This window comes from Oncorhynchus masou, chromosome 28 (assembly GCF_036934945.1).
Source record: "Oncorhynchus masou masou isolate Uvic2021 chromosome 28, UVic_Omas_1.1, whole genome shotgun sequence".
NCBI classification, from domain to species: Eukaryota; Metazoa; Chordata; class Actinopteri; order Salmoniformes; family Salmonidae; genus Oncorhynchus; species Oncorhynchus masou.
This window is the reverse complement of record NC_088239.1, coordinates 2554696-2572063: the sequence shown is the minus strand read 5'-3', so window position 1 is coordinate 2572063 and position 17368 is coordinate 2554696. Positions and strand designations below refer to the sequence as shown.

Here is a 17368-nt window from a genome sequence, read left to right as displayed (position 1 = left end):
TAGAACTAGGATGACACTAGAACTAGGATGACACTAGAACTAGGATGACACTAGAACTAGGATGACACTAGCTCAAGGATGACACTAGAACTCGGATAACACAAGAACTATGATGACACTAGATCTAGGATGACACTAGAACTAGTGTGACAATAGAACTATGATGACACTAGAACTAGGATGTCACGAGAACTAGGATAGCACTAGAACTAGGATGACACTAGAACTAGGATGACACTAGAACAAGGATGACACTAGAACTAGGATGATAATAGAAATTGGATGATAATAGAACTAGGATGGCACTCGAACGAGGATGACACTAGAACTTGGATGACAATAGAACTAGGATGACACTAGAACTAGGATGACACTAGAACTAGGATGACACTAGAACTAGGATGACACTAGCTCAAGGATGACACTAGAACTCGGATAACACAAGAACTAGGATGACACTAGATCTAGGATGGCACTAGACTAGTATGACAATAGAACTCGGATAACACAAGAACTAGGATGACACTAGAACTAGGATGACACAAGAACTAGGATGACAAAATAACTAGGATGACACTAGAACTAGGATGACACAATAACTAGGATGACACTAGATCTAGGATGACACTAGAACTAGGATGACACTAGAACTAGGATGACACTAGAACTAGGATGACACTAGCTCAAGGATGACACTAGAACTCGGATAACACAAGAACTAGGATGACACTAGATCTAGGATGACACTAGAACTAGTGTGACAATAGAACTATGATGACACTAGAACTAGGATGTCACGAGAACTAGGATAGCACTAGAACTAGGAAGACACTAGAACAAGGATGACACTAGAACTAAGATGGCACTAGAACTAAGATGGCACTAGAACTAAGATGGCACTAGAACTAAGATGACACTAGTACTAGGATGGCCCTCGAACTCGGATGACACTAGAACTAGGATGACACCTAGAACTAGGATGACACTAGAACTATGATGTCACTAGAACTAGGATGACAATAGAACTAGGATGGCACTAGAACTAGGATGACACAAGAACTAGGATGACACTAGAACTAGGATGACAATAGAACAAGGATGACAATAGAACAAGGATGACACTAGAACTAGGATGACACTAGCTCAAGGATGACACTAGAACTTGGATAACACAAGAACTAGGATGACACTAGATCTAGGATGGCACTAGAACTAGTATGACAATAGAACTATGATGACACTAGAACTAGGATGTCACGAGAACTAGGATAGCACTAGAACTAGGATGACACTCGAACTAGGATGACACTAGAACTAGGATGACACAAGAACTAGGATGACAAAATAACTAGGATGACACTAGAACTAGGATGACACAATAACTAGGATGACACTAGAACTAGGATGACACTAGAACTAGGATGACACTAGAACTAGGATGACACTAGAACTAGGATGACACTAGCTCAAGGATGACACTAGAACTCGGATAACACAAGAACTATGATGACACTAGATCTAGGATGACACTAGAACTAGTGTGACAATAGAACTATGATGACACTAGAACTAGGATGTCACGAGAACTAGGATAGCACTAGAACTAGGATGACACTAGAACTAGGATGACACTAGAACAAGGATGACACTAGAACTAGGATGATAATAGAAATTGGATGATAATAGAACTAGGATGGCACTCGAACGAGGATGACACTAGAACTTGGATGACAATAGAACTAGGATGACACTAGAACTAGGATGACACTAGAACTAGGATGACACTAGAACTAGGATGACACTAGCTCAAGGATGACACTAGAACTCGGATAACACAAGAACTAGGATGACACTAGATCTAGGATGGCACTAGACTAGTATGACAATAGAACTCGGATAACACAAGAACTAGGATGACACTAGAACTAGGATGACACAAGAACTAGGATGACAAAATAACTAGGATGACACTAGAACTAGGATGACACAATAACTAGGATGACACTAGATCTAGGATGACACTAGAACTAGGATGACACTAGAACTAGGATGACACTAGAACTAGGATGACACTAGCTCAAGGATGACACTAGAACTCGGATAACACAAGAACTAGGATGACACTAGATCTAGGATGGCACTAGACTAGTATGACAATAGAACTCGGATAACACAAGAACTAGGATGACACTAGAACTAGGATAACACAAGAACTAGGATGACACTAGATCTAGGATGACACTAGAACTAGTGTGACAATAGAACTATGATGACACTAGAACTAGGATGTCACGAGAACTAGGATAGCACTAGAACTAGGAAGACACTAGAACAAGGATGACACTAGAACTAAGATGGCACTAGAACTAAGATGGCACTAGAACTAAGATGGCACTAGAACTAAGATGACACTAGTACTAGGATGGCCCTCGAACTCGGATGACACTAGAACTAGGATGACACCTAGAACTAGGATGACACTAGAACTATGATGTCACTAGAACTAGGATGACAATAGAACTAGGATGGCACTAGAACTAGGATGACACAAGAACTAGGATGACACTAGAACTAGGATGACAATAGAACAAGGATGACAATAGAACAAGGATGACACTAGAACTAGGATGACACTAGCTCAAGGATGACACTAGAACTTGGATAACACAAGAACTAGGATGACACTAGATCTAGGATGGCACTAGAACTAGTATGACAATAGAACTATGATGACACTAGAACTAGGATGTCACGAGAACTAGGATAGCACTAGAACTAGGATGACACTAGAACAAGGATGACACTAGAACTAGGATGATAATAGAAATTGGATGACACTAGAACTAGGATGACAATAGAACAAGGATGACACTAGATCTAGGATGACACTAGCTCTAGGATGACACTAGAACTAGGATAACACTAGATCTAGGATGACACTAGAACTAGTGTGACAATAGAACTATGATGACACTAGAACTAGGATGTCACGAGAACTAGGATAGCACTAGAACTAGGAAGACACTAGAACAAGGATGACACTAGAACTAAAATTGCACTAGAACTAAGATGGCACTAGAACTAAGATGGCACTAGAACTAAGATGACACTAGTACTAGGATGGCCCTCGAACTCGGATGACACTAGAACTAGGATGACACTAGAACTAGGATGACACTAGAACTATGATGTCACTAGAACTAGGATGACAATAGAACTAGGATGGCACTAGAACTAGGATGACACAAGAACTAGGATGACACTAGAACTAGGATGACAATAGAACAAGGATGACAATAGAACAAGGATGACACTAGAACTAGGATGACACTAGCTCAAGGATGACACTAGAACTTGGATAACACAAGAACTAGGATGACACTAGATCTAGGATGGCACTAGAACTAGTATGACAATAGAACTATGATGACACTAGAACTAGGATGTCACGAGAACTAGGATAGCACTAGAACTAGGATGACACTAGAACAAGGATGACACTAGAACTAGGATGATAATAGAAATTGGATGACACTAGAACTAGGATGACAATAGAACAAGGATGACACTAGATCTAGGATGACATTAGCTCTAGGATGACACTAGAACTAGGATAACACTAGATCTAGGATGACACTAGAACTAGGTTGACACTAGAACTAGTATGACAATAGAACTATGATGACACTAGAACTAGGATGTCATGAGAACTAGGATGACACAATAACTAGGATGACACAATAACTAATGATGACACAATAACTAGGATGACACTAGAACTAGGATGACACTAGAACTAGGATGCCAGTAGAATTAGAACTAGGATGACACTATATATAGGATGAAACTTCAACTAGAATTACACTTGAACTAGCGTCTAGATTTTTAATGTTCAGGTCCCTATTGCAATATCTTTAGATGTAATCCTGGTATTGGTAGGTCTATCGGTCTGAACATGTCATTTGACTCTGTGACATCAAATGCTGTCATGTGACTTTGTGACGTCACATCCTGTCTGTCAGACTGCAGAAGGAGGAGACTCCCCACAGCCCTCGTTTGTTTGAATGCTCCAATCAGACTGGTCGGTTCAGGATGACAGAGGTGGAGGACTTGACTCAGGAGGACCTGGACCAGGATGATGTCATGCTGCTGGACACCTGGGAGGAGGTGAGGTTTCAGGGGTCATCACTTTGGTTACCTGGGAGGAGGTGAGGGGTCAGGGGACATGACTATAGTTACCTGGGATGAGGTGAAGGGTCAGGGTTCATGACTATTGTTACCTGGGAGGAGGTAAGGGGTCAGGTGAGGGGTCAGGGGTCATCACTTTGGTTACCTGGGAGGGGGTGAGGGGTCAGGGGCCATGACTATTGTTACCTGAGAGGAGGTGAAGGGTCAGGGGCTATGACTATTGTTACCTGAGAGGAGGTGAAGGGTTAGGGGCCATGACTGTAGTTACCTGGGAGGAGGTAAGGATTCAGGGGCCATGACTATAGTTACCTGGGAGGAGGTAAGGGGTCAGGGGCCATGACTATTGTTACCTGGGAGGAGGTGAAGGGTCAGGGGCCATGACTGTAGTTACCTGGGAGGAGGTGAGGGGTCAGGGGCCATGACTATTGTTATCTGGGAGGAGGTGAGGGGTCAGGGGCCATGACTATTGTTACCTGGGTGGAGGTGAGGGGTCAGGGGCCATGACTATTGTTACCTGGGAGGAGGTGAAGGGTCAGGGGCCATGACTATTGTTACCTGGGAGGAGGTGAGGGTCAGGGGACATGACTATAGTTACCTGGGAGGAGGTGAAGGGTCAGGGGTCATCACTTGGTTACCTGGGAGGAGATCAAGGGTCATCACTCTTGTTATCTTAGAGGAGGTTAGGGTTCAGGGGTCATCACTATAGTTACCCAGGAATAGGTGAGAGGTCATTGCCACGGTTACCAGGGTCTTGGGCCCTGGGCTCAGTCCAATCCTCTGGGAACATGTGATTCCAGTAGTTGATGTTTAAACAGAGATGAAGCAAGTATCATGTAGTTGTCATGTAGAGCATGACTCTACATAAAGCACAGTTCACTTCAGGGGAACCATATCATCATTACCACTGAATAACCCTGACTCCATATTTGTCCAATCCCGTCAGATTTTCCTGTGGATTGGCAGGTCTGCCAATGAATATGAGACCAAGGAAGCGTGTAACAGTGCTCTAGAGTACCTGAGGACCCACCCAGCGGGGCGGGACCCTGACACACCCATCATCTCCGTCAAACAGGGCTACGAGCCACTGACCTTCACCGGATGGTTCAACGCATGGGACCCTCAGAAGTGGAGCGTGAGTAGATCTGGGACACCAGCCACCACCGCTAGAGGGAAAACGGGATGCACTGCTACAAATGTGACTGGATGTGTTTTATTGAGTAACTTCAGCAAAGTGAATTGAATTTATTAGGGGAGAGGTGGGGACTCGAGTCAATCTGTGTTTGTTAGTGTGTTCTGTGCATCTATTTACAGTCAGGTAGAGTTTGGATAAATGCATTTATGATTCTTAACATGAAGTTAACAGACCGGTGATCTGTTACCAAACTGTTGTTACCAAACTGTTGTTACCAGACTGGTGTTTACAGACTGGTGTTTACAGACTGGTGTTAACAGACTGGTGTTACCAAACTGGTGTTTACAGACTGGTGTTAACAGACTGGTGTTACCAAACTGGTGTTTACAGACTGGTGTTAACAGACTGGTGTAAACAGACTGGTGTTAACAGACTGGTGTTAACAGACTGGTGTTTACAGACTGGTGTTAACAGACTGGTGTTACCAAACTGGTGTTTACAGACTGGTGTTAACAGACTGGTGTTTACAGACTGGTGTTAACAGACTGGTGTTTACAGACTGGTGTTTACAGACTGGTGTTAACAGACTGGTATTAACAGACTGGTGTTTACAGACTGGTGTTAACAGACTGGTATTAACAGACTGGTGTTTACAGACTGGTGTTAACAGACTGGTGTTTACAGACTGGTGTTAACAGACTGGTGTTAACAGACTGATGTTAACAGACTGGTATTAACAGACTGGTATTAACAGACTGGTGTTAACAGACTGGTGTTAACAGACTGGTATTAACAGACTGGTGTTAACAGACTGGTGTTAACAGACTGGTGTTAACAGACTGGTGTTAACAGACTGGTGTTTACAGACTGGTGTTTACAGACTGGTATTAACAGACTGGTGTTTACAGACTGGTGTTAACAGACTGGTGTTTACAGACTGGTGTTAACAGACTGGTGTTAACAGACTGGTGTTAACAGACTGGTGTTAACAGACTGGTATTAACAGACTGGTGTTTACAGACTGGTGTTAACAGACTGGTGTTTACAGACTGGTGTTAACAGACTGGTGTTAACAGACTGGTGTTTACAGACTGGTGTTAACAGACTGGTATTAACAGACTGATGTTAACAGACTGGTGTTAACAGACTGGTGTTTACAGACTAGTGGATCTTCTCTTCTCAACAGGGAGGCTCCTCCTATGAGGAAATGAAACAAAAGCTGGGCGATGTTGCATCTATCTCTCAGATTACTGTAGTAAGTGATTCACTCATACACTCTAGCAATAATGTTACTAACTCAACCAAGTAATACAGTTAACCATTAGCCACCTTGTATTGTCATTATGATATAACCAATACAAGCCTAACCTTTGCATGCATCAAACATGAATGATCATGAATGAATGAATGATTCATTTACATATGTTCTAAATCATCCAACCAGCTTCCACTTGTTAGATGGGATATCAGCTTTCACCTGTTAGAGGAGATATCAGATTTCACCTGCTAGAGGGGATATCAGCTTTCACCTGTTAGAGGAGATATCAGCTTTCACCTGTTAGAAGGGATATCAGCTTTCACCTGTTAGAGGAGATATCAGATTTCACCTGCTAGAGGGGATATCAGCTTTCACCTGTTAGAAGGGATATCAGCTTTCACCTGTTAGAGGAGATATCAGCTTTCACCTGTTAGAGGAGATATCAATATCTAAATCTCACTCCTCCTCTTGTTTCATGTAGAATCTGAACAACACAGAGCTGAGTAAGGGTTCTGCTGGGGGGAGTAGTGGAGGTGCTGGGTACAGCGCTCCAGGAGGCCCAGACCAGTTCAGCTCTCCACCATCCTACAAGCTCCACCTTGGGACAGGAGGGGGCTCCTGTGGCCCTTCCAGCCCAGCCACCCCTGGAGGTCAGGACTGCCTGTCCACCACCTTCAGCACTACCCTGTCCCCCACCCTGTCCTCCCCCTCCCTGGGCCCCTCCATCACCCTGGTCCCCTCCACCACCCCAGCTCCCAGGACTGGAGAGTACCTAAGCCCAGAGCTGCTGATCAACAAGAGCCCCAATGAGCTGCCCAAGGGAGTGGACCCTAATAGGAGAGAGGTGAGGATGCTATTATAAAATAGTACTGCTGAGACTGTATTGTACAGCAGGTTATTAGGGAAATGGTAATATTTTTGTTTTATTATTTGGACAAATCAGGATTGGGAAAAGGTGGTTCTTAAACTGGTTTGGTGATTTTTAAGCCTGTGTGTGGATGATAAATGGTTTCCACAGCACACAAAGTCAAAATTGGATATATCGTTAAAATTCAGGAAAATATAAAATGTCATTTTTGTCTATGATAAACATGGCTGAAATTAGAGGAAGAGGAAGAGGAAGGCCTGGAGTTCCATGTGGGAGGATACTTTTACACTAAGGTTAATGGCATTCCCCCCAGAAGTAACACAGGAAATGACAAACTTTCTCGAAATGCTTTTACTTCTGGGGAACCGAGATTAGTGTTATGGTGGTGAACTGACAGCAGCGGCCAGCAGGGGTCAGCATAACACATTAAATACGTCTCTCTCACTCTCAACTCAAGGGCTTTATTGGCATGGGAAACATATGTTTACAATGCCGAAGCAAGTGAAATAGATAATAAACAAAAGTGAAATAAACAATAAAAATGAATAGTAAACATTACACTCACAGAAGTTCCAAAAGAATAAAAGAATAAAGACATTTCAAATATGTCTATATATATATGTCTATATACAAATCTCTCTGTCTCTCTCTCTCTCTCTCTCTCTCTCTCTCTCTCTCTCTCTCTCTCTCTCTCTCTGTCTCTCTCTCTCTGTCTCTCTCTCTCTCTCTCTGTCTGTCTCTCTCTCTCTCTCTGTCTCTCTGTCTCTCTCTCTCTCTCTCTCTCTCTCTGTCTCTCTCTGTGACCCTCTCTCTCTCTCTCTCTCTCTCTCTGTCTCTCTCTGTGACCCTCTCTCCCTCTCTCTCTCTCTGTCTCTCTCTCTCTCTCTCTCTCTCTCTCTCTGTCTGTCTCTCTCTCTCTCTCTCTGTCTCTCTGTCTCTGTCTCTCTCTCTCTCCCTCTCTCTCTCTCTCTCTCTCTCTCTGTCTCTCTGTCTCTCTGTCTCTCTCTGTCAGGACTATCTCTCTGATGTGGATCTGGAGAACCTGCTGGGTTGTTCTCGGTCTGGTTTCCAGCGGCTGCCCAGGTGGCGGCAGAACGACCTGAAGAAGAAGGCAGGGCTGTTCTAAGTGGGCAGTCGCGTTAGTTGGGATGACATCGGGACATAGCTTATTAGAGTTGAAAATGTTCCTTGATTGTGTTCAAGTTGTATTCAAGTCGAGAGAGAGAGCGGGAATGTTTTTTTTTTAAATTGTTTTTCAACAGAACAGTGTAGAAGTGGCAGCAACATGCTGAACTGAAGACCTGGAACAGAGACACTGCGAACTGTGAGAACAACTCAAAACAAAAGGTTCCATACTTTTCACATCCAGGTCCAGGTAGATGCACTGTATAGACGTGTACTACATACATACTTCAGCTGAATGTGTGCTATGCCTGATTACCAACAGTACGTTAGCAGTAAAACAGAGAGACATTTAAAAAATACATTATTTATTGAACAATTGAACAAAACTATGCCCAGTTGATATGTTCTACCAGCTGAACAGAAGAAACAGCAGGTATTTTTTAAACATTAATTCGATGAACATCTTTATTTTTTTTATCTCATGATCAGTTGCTATATTTGATGTTTTGTTATATTTTCTCTACATTTCAAAGATGAGTTATGATTTTAAATGTATTTTCCAACAATCAAACATAATCAAACCCTCTCATGATCACAAATCTAATTATCATGAATCCTGTCACCAGATCTCTAATAATAAAACAATATACAATCAACTTACTGTTTCAAATTCTTCTTTTACTTTGTGTAAATGCAGTTGAGTGAAAATGAAATAAATAAATATTACAATATACAGAGCCTTTGGAAATTATTCAGACCCCTTGACTTTTTCCACATTTTGTTACGTTACAGCCTTATTCTAAAGTAGATTAAATAATTGTTTCCCTCATTAATCTACACACAATACCCCTTAATGACATCACAATACCCCTTAATGACATCACAATACCCCATAATGACATTACAATACCCCTTAATGACAAAGCAAAAACAGGTTTAGAAAGCAAATGTATTACAAATAAAAAACTGAAATATCACTTTTACATAAGTATTCAGACCCTTTACTCAGTTCTTTGTAGAAGCACCTTTGGCAGCGATTACAGCCTTGTGTCTTCTTGGATATGAAGCTACAAGCTTGACACTCCTGTGTTGTCTTGGCTGTGTTGCAGTCTTTTTCTCCAGTGTTGTCTCTCCTTCATCCTTTTCTGGGTGCATCAGGCAGTGCATTTGTCGTATCCTGGCTTCCACTTGGTCTGCTGGTTTCTTGGCTCCTCCCTGGCGTCTCAATCTCCTCTTCTGCTCCTGCTCCTTCCGGGCTCCCGCCTGTTGAATCAGCATCCTCTGTGTTCTCATCTCTGTGCGGTTGTCTCCTTGTTTCTGAAGGGACTCTGGTGCAGTGGTTCAGATGGTACCAAGTGTTGCTTCCTTTCACCTGGACAGCAGTTAACGTTGTTCTGGCCACTTCGTAGGGTCCTTCTCTCCTCGGTTGATCCCACTTCCTCCGGAACACTCGAACGTAGACTAGATCTCCTGGGAGAGGTCCTTCTGGTCCCCTTGGATCATCAGACGTGGAACCTTTTGTCCTGGTTCAGGTTTCTGTCTTCTTTCTGTGAGGCATTCAAACTCAGAGACTTATGGCCTCTGTTCTATGATTGCACCATACACACTCTTTCTTTCATCACACAACAAACTGACATTCCAGCTGATGCTGGCGAACCCCTCTCCTTTTGGTTCCTAAACATAAGACTCTGAAAGCAAAACACAGAACATAACAGTATTGACAATGTTATGTGTTATGCATAAATATATTCACGAATACCGAAATCTGAGACCATGACAATTCCCACTCTCTCTTCACCTGACTCTATGCCTCCAGGATACTTTTCTGCTGGACTCCACAAAAATAAAAGCTCTAAAAAGCTTCCTCAGCTTTTACCCAGTCTTCCTCTTTCGGCCCCAGGTTCTGAGAGGTGTTCCCAAATCATGTCATTTTTTATTTTGTTTCCCACCTCCCACCCATTTCAACTGATAAGCATATGCATATCCTTAATCAACATGTTCTCTTCTTGAAGTAATTCAACACTGTATATGCTTTCACATCAATGCCTTCTACATGTTGTTTAGAGTACAACTACCCTAACATCTATCCTTTTTCACATCATGATGCATTAACAAATAAAACAAGTAGCTCCCAAACCAAACCCAGTATGTCTACAGTGGAATCTAGTCTTTCTCTCTAACTTGGTTCCTCTGTCATGGTGTTTTCAAGCTCACCCATTATTCAGCTGGACCTTACTTTTTGTGAGAATTATTCACCCACCGAAGAGAGCCATAGCGATCTTTACCACTGCAGGTGCTGTATGTTATACCTCCAGCCTGGTGTATCTTGATGTACACTCAGTCTCCAGAATTCAGCCCATGCCCTTCCATCTGGCCTCGTATGTGCTGTTTTTTCCTGAGGACATACACACTAACACATGGGTTATTTCCTGACAACAGACTTTCTTCTTATAGCAAGATCACAGATTTGTAATATTTAAATAACAGCCCTATGTAAAGATTCAGTCTCAAATACCTTGCCTCCTGCCATTGATATAGTTATACATAATGATAGCCAAATTATGGTCCCTACAGTAACTGCTATAAGAAAAACATGTAATCAGTCAAGTGTCTTCCAGTTGGAAGAATATCCAATCCTAACTCAGTCATAAGTCTTTTAAACTTTTGCTATAGTGTTCAAAATTCCACCACTTATCACTTTTACCATAATCTAGGTATGTGTAATGTTCACTTATCACTTTTACCATAATCTAGGTATGTGTAATGTTAAATTTTCTTTAGAATTGTCTCTATTTTTTATATTTCTACATTTTACACAGCCAGTTGTCCTTCCTTTTCTGTGAGGTATCTTCTCTAATAATATACATAGTTTCTAGAAATAACACCCCTCCACTATCATAACCTTCATTCATTCATAACCCTCAGATCCCCAATGCAGTTCCCATAACACCCCTCCTCTATCATAACCTTCATTCATTCATAACCTTCATTTCCCATAACACCCTCCACTATCATAACCTTCATTCATTCATAACCCTCAGATCCCCAATGCAGTTCCCATAACACCCCTCCACTATCATAACCTTCATTCATTCATAACCCTCAGATCCCCAATGCAGTTCCCATAACACCCCTCCACTATCATAACCTTCATTCATTCATAACCCTAGATCCCCAATGCAGTTCCCATAACACCCTCCACTATCATAACCTTCATTCATTCATAACCCTCAGATCCCCAATGCAGTTCCCATAACACCCCTCCACTATCATAACCTTCATTCATTCATAACCCTCAGATCCCCAATGCAGTTCCCATAACACCCCTCCACTATCATAACCTTCATTCATTCATAACCCTCAGATCCCCAATGCAGTTCCCATAACACCCCTCCACTATCATAACCTTCATTCATTCATAACCCTCAGATCCCCAATGCAGTTCCCATATCACCCCTCCACTATCATAACCTTCATTCATTCATAACCCTCAGATCCCCAATGCAGTTCCCATAACACCCCTCCACTATCATAACCTTCATTCATTCATAACCCTCAGATCCCCAATGCAGTTCCCATAACACCCCTCCACTATCATAACCTTCATTCATTCATAACCCTCAGATCCCCAATGCAGTTCCCATATCACCCTCCACTATCATAACCTTCATTCATTCATAACCCTCAGATCCCCAATGCAGTTCCCATATCACCCCTCCACTATCATAACCTTCATTCATTCATAACCCTCAGATCCCCAATGCAGTTCCCATAACACCCCTCCACTATCATAACCTTCATTCATTCATAACCCTCAGATCCCCAATGCAGTTCCCATATCATATAAGTCACAACTCCTAATTTCCTAAAACATTCTCAAATCAATTTTAGTCAATTTATATCCGTCCCTCCTCAGGAACAAAATACACACTTATGTTCCTCAAAACAAAAATAAATTGACCAACCAAGAAAAAAGGGGAAAATAAATGATATCTGCATATTTGCAAAAATTACCACTACTCCTAATGTAAGTAAACCTGGTCTCTTCTCCATCCTTGGGTGTTCAATTATAATTAATTATATCAATAAAATTTAACATTAAAATAATATCTAAGGACAAATCGGGCCGACTTTTTTCTGTACTCTATCTATTACTTTTCTACCTACTTATTGATCATATGGGCAGACAGCAACAGCCCCTCACCAGGCCAGGCAGTTCAGTCAGAGAGAGCAAACAACCGCACCAGTCAGGCCACACAAGGTCCCCACATGAATGGCCCAGCGAGAGGGGCAGTCCCGAATCACACACCCAACTTAAGTCGCCCGCCCAGGTTGACTGGGCTGTGTTTATGCACATCCCAAATCAGGTCCTGAGACAGTTGAGCCAAGTAGTATCAGACGGAACAACCCACCCCACCAATCCAGACAAACGGGTCCTTCTAAACGGTCTGACCAGAGCAGGTGCAAGCCCCTCCTCCGCTAAACACCCGACACCGGCAAGGCTCACTTAGTTCCTACACATGTACACATTCATATTTAACAACCCCCCAAATCACACATGCATGCAGTTCATTGAATTCAGCAAGCTCTTAGCATTTACTGGGTTTTTTAGGAAATTTAAATAGAGACCTACGTGACACCCCTCTTGCTGGGACAGTATCTCTGAAGCAATTTATACAAATGTTCAACTATGTTCAGCTTACCTTTTTATAGTTGGGAGGCCACCCGTTTGCAAGATTGTCCAAAGAAACTGTCACCAGCCTGGAATGTCCTTCTGCTCGGCCCCTCTGATCTCCTGGCAAAGCTCGCCAAATACGTAGTGGAAAATTGTTTCAGAAATATAATACTCTCAGAAGAACTTTGTGAATTCAATGTAGACTTTAATACAAGTAATTAAAAGCCGTGCTGGTCTGCGGAACAGCCACCCCTTCTTAGCACTGGCTCTGCTTTTATACATACATAGTATTGGGGTACATCACATATGTAAATAAAGTTACTCCCCCTTAGTATCTGCTTTTGGTTACAACGATGGCAGAACTCTTTCCATGTTCTAAAAATAATATATGTACTGCATGCTTATGTTTTACGTGTTAGTCATCAGTTATCTTGCCTACATCTTTCTTCCTGTACCCTGCTGACCACAGCACGTTCAGCTGTCATGAATGCACATATGGTCTTGGTTAATGTATTCTTTCAAAAATAGAGTATAGCCTGGGTGTCATGAGGCCTGGGTGTCATCTTCTCTTAACGTGCATGTCCTTGCTATTTCAGCCTTGCAACCAGACCTATGTAATGCTCAGCTCTCTCCTCAATGGTTCGCTCCAACAGTGCTTAGGGTTGTCGTCCTGTTGGAAGCTGAACCTTCGCCCCAGTCTGAGGTCCTGAGCGCTCTGGAGCAAGTTTTCATCAAGGATCTCTTTGTACTTTACTCCTTTCATTTTTGCCTGAAACCTGACTAGTCTCAGAGTCCCTGCTGCTGACAAACATCCCCACGGCATGATGCCACCACCATCAGGCTTCATCGTAGAGATGGTGCCAGGTTTCCTCCAGACGTGATGCTTGGCATTCAAGCCAAATAGTTCAATCTTGGTTTCATCAGGCCAGAGAATCTTGTTTCTCATGGTCTGAGATTCTGTAGGTGCCTTTTGGCAAACTCCAACAGGGCTGTCATGAGCTTTTTACTGAGGAGTGGCTTCTGTCTGGCAAATACCATAAAGGGCTGATTGGTGGAGTGCTGCAGAGATGGTTGTCCTTCTGGAAGTTTCTCCCATCTCCACAGAGGAACTCTAGAGCTCTGTCAGAGTGACCATCCGGTTCTTGGTCACCTCCCTGACCAAGGCCCTTCTCCCCCGATTGCTCAGTCTGGCCAGGCGGCCGGCTCAAAGAAGAGTCTTGGGGGTTCCAAACTTCTCCATTTCAGAATGATGGAGGCCAATGTGTTCTTGGGGACCTTCAATGCAGCAGAACTGTTTTGGTACCCTTCGCAGATCTGTGCCTCGACACAATCCTGTTTCTGAGTTCTACGATCAATTCCTTCAACCTCATGGCTTGGTTGTTGCTCTGACATACACTGTCAACTGTGGGACCTTAAATAGACAGGTGTGTGGCTTTCCAAATCACTACCAATCAATTACATTTACCACAGGTGGACTCCAATCAAGTTGTAGAAACATCTCAAGGATGATCAATGGAAACAGGATGCACCTGAGCTCCATTTACAGTCTCATAGCAAAAAAAAAAAAATGTTTTCAGTTTGTCATTATGGGCTATTGTGTGTAGATTGCTGAGGATTTTTATTTATTTAATCAGTTGTAGAATAAGGCTGTAACGTAACAAAATGTGGAAAATGTCAAGGGGTATGAATACTTTCCGAAGGCACTGTATACAACTCCATAATGTCTTTATAATCTGATATAGAAAGTTGCAATGTCTCCTGTGATATTGTTACTCAGCTGATATTAAGAGAAACACTCTTCCCTTAATATCAGACTCGAACCCCATTTGATGCATGGAACAGATGTGGGTTGTTCTCTACATAAGGGTGATAAAAATTTAAAAAACACTCAAAAGCGCTGACGAAGGCCTTGAGGCCGATACCTAAAGCTTAGTAGTTATACTGTCAGGAGTAGTGTGCACGTTTCTTCTTTGTTCTCATCTTATTCAACTGTTACCATACACCTGCAAAAAACATAACTCAGATGTGCAAATGCCTTTTGAATTTTGAATTACAGTTTTTACAACTACAGTTTTCACTCTGCACTCTGAAATCTTGCAAGTAAACACGAAAAGGAAAGGGAAGTTGTGGTGGAAGAATCAGAATTAGTTGTGTAACAGATAATTTTGATGTCTTATTTGCATAAAATCAAATCAAATCAAATCAAATTTTATTTGTCACATACACATGGTTAGCAGATGTTAATGCGAGTGTAGCGAAATGCTTGTGCTTCTAGTTCTGACAATGCAGTAATAACCAACAAGTAATCTAACTAACAATTCCTAATCTACTGTCTTATACACAGTGTAAGGGGATAAAGAATATGTACATAAGGATATATGAATGAGTGATGGTACAGAGCAGCATAGGCAAGATACAGTAGATGGTATCGGGTACAGTATATACATGTGAGATGAGAATGTAAACAAAGTGGCATAGTTAAAGTGGCTAGTGATACATGTATTACATAAGGATGCAGTCGATGATATAGAGTACCATATATACAGTATATACGTATGCATATGAGATGAATAATGTAGGGTAAGTAACATTATATAAGGTAGCATTGTTTAACCTCTTACACTTATGGTGGCGCTATTTCATTTTTGGAAGAAAAACGTTCCCGTTTTAAACAAGATATTTTGTCACAAAAAGATGCTCGACTATGCATATAATTGCTACTGTTCGAAAGAAAACACTCTGACGTGTCCAGAAATACAAATATCTTCTCTGTGCGTGCCCTTTAACGTGAGCTTCAGGCAAAACCAAGATGACTTGGCATCCAGGAAATGACAAGGATTTTTGAGGCTCTGTCTTTCATGATCTCCTTATATGGCTGTGAACGCAAGAGGAATGAGTCTGCCCTTTCTGTCGTTTCCCCAAGGTGTCTGCAGCATTGTGACGTATTTGTAGGCAGATCGTTGGAAGATTGACCATAAGAGACCACATTTACCACGTGTCCGCCCGGTGTCCTGCGCCGAAATTGGTGCGCAAAAGTCACCTGCCAGTATTTTTCCATGGGGCACAGAGAGAGAAGCAAGCTTCCATGAACTGCATGTCAATGAAGAGATATGTGAAAAAACACCTTGAGGATTGATTCCAAACAACGTTTGCCATGTTTCGGTCGATATTATGTAGTTAATCCGGAAAAAGTTTCACGTTGTAGGTGACTGCATTTTCGGTTCGTTTCGGTAGCCAGGCGCAATGTAGAAAACGGAACGATTTCTCCTACACACAGACGCTTTCAGGAAACACTGCGCATTTGGTATGTGGCTGGGAGTCTCCATATTGAAAACATCAGAAGCTCTTCAAAGGTAAATGATTTTATTTATTTGGTTATCTGGCTTTTGTGAAAATGTTGCGTGCTACATGCTACACAAAATGCTATGCTAGCTTTGCATACTCTTACACAAATTAGTCAATTTCTATGGTTCAAAAGCATATTTTGAAAATCTGAGATGACAGTGTTGTTAAGAAAAGGCTAAGCTTGAGAGCAAACGCATTATTTTAATTTTATTTGCGATTTTCAGAAATCGTTAACGTTGCGTTATGCTAATGAGCCTGAGGCTTAGTCACAATCCCGGATCCGGGATGGGGAGTTTCAAGAGGTTAAAGTGGCTAGTGATATATTTACATCATAACATTATATAAGGTAGCATTGTTTAAAGTGGCTAGTGATATATTTACATCATTTCCCATCAATTCCCATTATTAAAGTGGCAGGAGTTGAGTCAGTGTCAGTGTGTTGGCAGCAGCCACTCAATGTTAGGGGTGGCTGTTTAACAGTCTGATGGTCTTGAGATAGAAGCTGTTTTTCAGTCTCTCGGTCCAAGCTTTGATGCACCTGTACTGACCTCGCCTTCTGGATGATAGCGGGGTGAACAGGCAGTGGCTCGGGTGGTAGATGTCCTTGATGATCTTTATGGCCTTCCTGTAACATCGGGTGGTGTAGGTGTCCTGGAGGGCAGGTAGTTTGCCCCCGATGATGCGTTATGCAGACCTCACTACCCTCTGGAGAGCCTTACGGTTGAGGGCGGAGCAGTTGCCGTACTAGGCGGTGATACAGCCCGCCAGGATGCTCTC

The 17368-nt window shown here is 42.3% G+C and overlaps 1 protein-coding gene across 2 annotated transcripts in view; it reads left to right on the top strand.

The window, feature by feature from the left end:
- vill (villin-like) overlaps window positions 1-9227 on the top strand; it is an 82067-nt gene extending 72840 nt beyond the window's left edge. For both annotated transcript variants that reach the window (XM_064941129.1, XM_064941130.1), the window contains exons 16-20: window positions 4023-4167; window positions 5132-5320; window positions 6507-6575; window positions 7060-7422; window positions 8459-9227. In XM_064941129.1, coding sequence (XP_064797201.1) covers window positions 4023-4167; window positions 5132-5320; window positions 6507-6575; window positions 7060-7422; window positions 8459-8572 — 880 coding nt within the window. In that variant the 3' untranslated portion in view covers window positions 8573-9227. The remainder of the gene's footprint in view (window positions 1-4022; window positions 4168-5131; window positions 5321-6506; window positions 6576-7059; window positions 7423-8458) is intronic.
- The last annotated feature ends 8141 nt before the right edge of the window (window positions 9228-17368 follow it).